This window comes from Priapulus caudatus, unplaced genomic scaffold (genome assembly GCF_000485595.1).
Source record: "Priapulus caudatus unplaced genomic scaffold, Priapulus_caudatus-5.0.1 Scaffold2724, whole genome shotgun sequence".
Taxonomy (NCBI): Eukaryota; Metazoa; Priapulida; class Priapulimorpha; order Priapulimorphida; family Priapulidae; genus Priapulus; species Priapulus caudatus.
The window spans coordinates 13,925-17,762 of NW_014579785.1; the positions used below are offsets into that span (position 1 = coordinate 13,925).

General features: G+C 40.5%; 1 protein-coding gene across 1 annotated transcript in view; it reads left to right on the forward strand.

The window, feature by feature from the left end:
- LOC106818995 (phosphatidylinositol-binding clathrin assembly protein LAP-like) overlaps window positions 1-3,838 on the forward strand; it is a gene marked incomplete at both ends in the record, with an annotated part of 17,004 nt that overhangs the window by 4,715 nt on the left and 8,451 nt on the right. The window contains 5 exon segments of the mRNA XM_014823656.1: window positions 157-198; window positions 2,108-2,199; window positions 2,539-2,689; window positions 3,000-3,147; window positions 3,410-3,601. Of these exon segments, the coding sequence (XP_014679142.1) occupies window positions 157-198; window positions 2,108-2,199; window positions 2,539-2,689; window positions 3,000-3,147; window positions 3,410-3,601 (625 nt within the window).

The following is a 3,838-nucleotide window of genomic DNA, read 5'->3' on the forward strand; positions in this document are numbered from 1 at the left end:
CTCTCTCTCTCTCTCTCTCTCTCCATCACTTCCTAATTTATCTCGTTAACCAGTACAAGCTTTTTATTTTGGATTATTGTAAGGCAACGAAAAGAACTTGTGTGCGATCAATAAAGAAATGAAATCTGACTGTATACATGTGTTCATCTCTTACAGAATGTGGGAATTGATAAGGGAGAAATACCAGACCTAGCCAAGGTAGGTAACGTAACTTGACACAACACAACGTAGCGTAATGTGACGTAATGTGATACGACACAAAACCAATGCCACGTAACGTGACGTTGTGTAGCGTGGCATGCCGCGGAATGGCGTGACGTGGCATTGCATGTTCTATCTATTTCTCTATCTCTGCAGGTGCCTAGCAGTCTGGTGGAAGCACTGGAACAACATCTCATAACATACAACATATAACATACAACATACAACATACAACATACAACATATAACATATAACATACAACATACAACATATAACACATAACATATAACATATAACATGTAACATACAACATATAACACATAACACATAACATACAACATATAACATACAACATACAACATACAACATATAACATATAACATACAACATACAACATATAACACACAACATATAACATATAACATGTAACATACAAGATATAACACATAACACATAACATACAACATACAACATATAACATATAACACATAACATATAACATATAACATACAACATATAACACATAACATATAACACATAACATACAACATATAACACATAACGTATAACATACAACATATAACACATAACGTACAACATATAACACACAACATATAATATATAACATATAACATATAACATATAACATACAACATATAACATATAACATAACATATAACATAACCTTGCTATAATGTAATGTTCTCTCTCTCCGCTCTCTATGTCACCAGGCACCTAGCAGTCTGGTGGAGGCGCTGGAACAACATCTCATAACATACAACATATAACATACAACATACAACATACAACATATAACATACAACATACAACATATAACATAACATATAACATATAACACATAACGTATAACATATAACGTATAACATACAACATATAACACATAACGTACAACATATAACACACAACATATAATATATAACATATAACGTATAACATATAACGTATAACATATAACATATAACACATAACGTATAACATACAACATATAACACATAACGTACAACATATAACACACAACATATAATATATAACATATAACGTATAACATATAACGTATAACATATAACATATAACACATAACGTATAACATATAACGTATAACATACAACATATAACATATAACATATAACATATAACATACAACATATAACATATAACATATAACATATAACATACAACATACAACATATAACACATAACACACAACATATAACATATAACATATAACATACAACATATAACATATAACATATAACATACAACATACAACATATAACATATAACATATAACATATAACATATAACATACAACATATAACATATAACATACAACATACAACATATAACACATAACACACAACATATAACATATAACATATAACATATAACATACAACATATAACATATAACATAACCTTGCTGTAATGTAATGTTCTCTCTCTCCGCTCTCTATGTCACCAGGCACCTAGCAGTCTGGTGGAGGCGCTGGAACAACATCTCATAACATACAACATATAACATATAACATACAACATATAACATACAACATACAACATATAACATACAACATATAACATAACCTTGCTGTAATGTAATGTTCTCTCTCTCTCCTCTCTCTGTGTCACCAGGCACCTAGCAGTCTGGTGGAGGCGCTGGAACAACATCTCATAACATACAACATATAACATATAACATATAACATACAACATACAACATATAACATACAACATATAACATACAACATATAACATATAACATATAACATACAACATACAACATATAACATACAACATATAACATATAACATATAACATATAACATATAACATATAACATAACCTTGCTGTAATGTAATGTTCTCTCTCTCCGCTCTCTATGTCACCAGGCACCTAGCAGTCTGGTGGAGGCGCTGGAACAACATCTCGGCGCTCCTGAAGGCAAGAAGGCAACGTCCGGCATCGCCTCACCTCCAAACAAGTGAGCAGTCAAACAAGAGAGCAGTCAAATGAGAGAGAGAGAGAACGGATACATAATGAACGTAGATGGAAGATGGACGCGAAAGAAATTCGCCTCTCGGACCGAAATTACAAATCCGGGTTGTCCCGATCGACGGGCAGCTCCAGCCAATCGGTGTCGAGATGGCGCATGCTAAAAACAATGCTTAGCGACAACGTACTCGCCCGCTCTAACACGATAATCTCCCTCGTGTCGATCGCTCGCCTTTAATCGCGCGCTGCTCGAACTCGCAAACTCGATCGCCTGATCGGCCAATCGTCGTTTCGTCGCTCGAACGCTCTCTTGTTTTCTCGCGCGCAGGCAGTCGGCGCAGATGACGTCCGTCATCAACACGATGAGCACGACGGGAAGCGCGTTCGGCGCCGCGTCACAAGGGGGCGCCGCCGAGCTGACGGAACTCGACACGAAGAAGATACTGGAGGAAGAGGAGAAACGCATGGAGGAGCTGAGGGTGAGAGAGGAGGAGGAGGAGGGAGGGAGGAGGGGAGGGGATGAGGAGGAGGAGGAGGGGAGGGGAAGGGAAGGGAACAGGAGAAACGCATGAAGGAGCTGAGGGTGAGAGAGGAGGAGGAGGAGGGAGGGAGGGAGGAGGGGAGGGGAGGGGAGGAGGAGAAACGCATGAAGGAGCTGAGGGTGAGACAGAGAGAGGAGGAGGGAGAGATGGATCACTGTGTCATCGTCAATGTGTCATCGTCAATGTGTCCTTGTCACGACGTCATTGTCACCGCGCTATCGTCACCGCGTCGTCATCCTTGCTTCAGAAGATGCATGAGGCACACCGACCTCACGGGTCCTCGTCCGTACCCGGGGCGATGGTGGCGCCACCTAGCAACCCGTTCGCCGTCGAGATGCCGCCTGGAGGAGCGAAGACCGCCGAATCGGACCTCTTCGCGCTCGGTGCTCCCTCTGGTGGGTAAAACAAGCGGTCATCGGCGCGTCACAACTTTAAGAACGCGATCGCGAAGATGAAATTGACATTTGATATATAATATCAATTATATCTGCTGTAAATAATGTTAAAATAAGTGTATAAGAGTTGTAAATAATTTTTAAATAAATAAAATGTAATAATTCGGAAATACGTCGATAACAATCAGTAATAAATAAGTAAATAATCCGCAATTAACGCATAATTTAAAATATAGTTTCCGGTTCCGAATCGTCCCCGCAGGTGGCAGCATGGGGCTGAACGGCAGGCCGAGCGATGACCTCATGGGAATTGCGCGCAATCCGTTCTCGGACACGATCTTGGCGGACGCCCACGCCCCGCCCGTCGCTGCCGTGCAGTCGATGCCTGCATTCCAGTCTAGTGGTGGTGGCGGCGGCGGTGGAGCGTGGGGGCAGCAGCAGCAGCAGCAGAACGGTGCGTACATGTGCTGTGTGTGTGTTGTCTCACTTTCTTTCTTTTTGTCTCTCTCTCTCATTCACTGGGTTTCTCTCTCTCTCTCTGGTTCTCTTTATCTCTCTCTTGATCTCTGTCTCGCTCTCTCTATCTCTGTCTCTCTCTTTTCTCTCTCTCTCTCTCTCTATCTCTGTCTCTCTCTCTCTCTCTCTCTCTGTCTCTCTCTCTCTCTATCTCTGTCTCTCTCTCTCTCTCTCT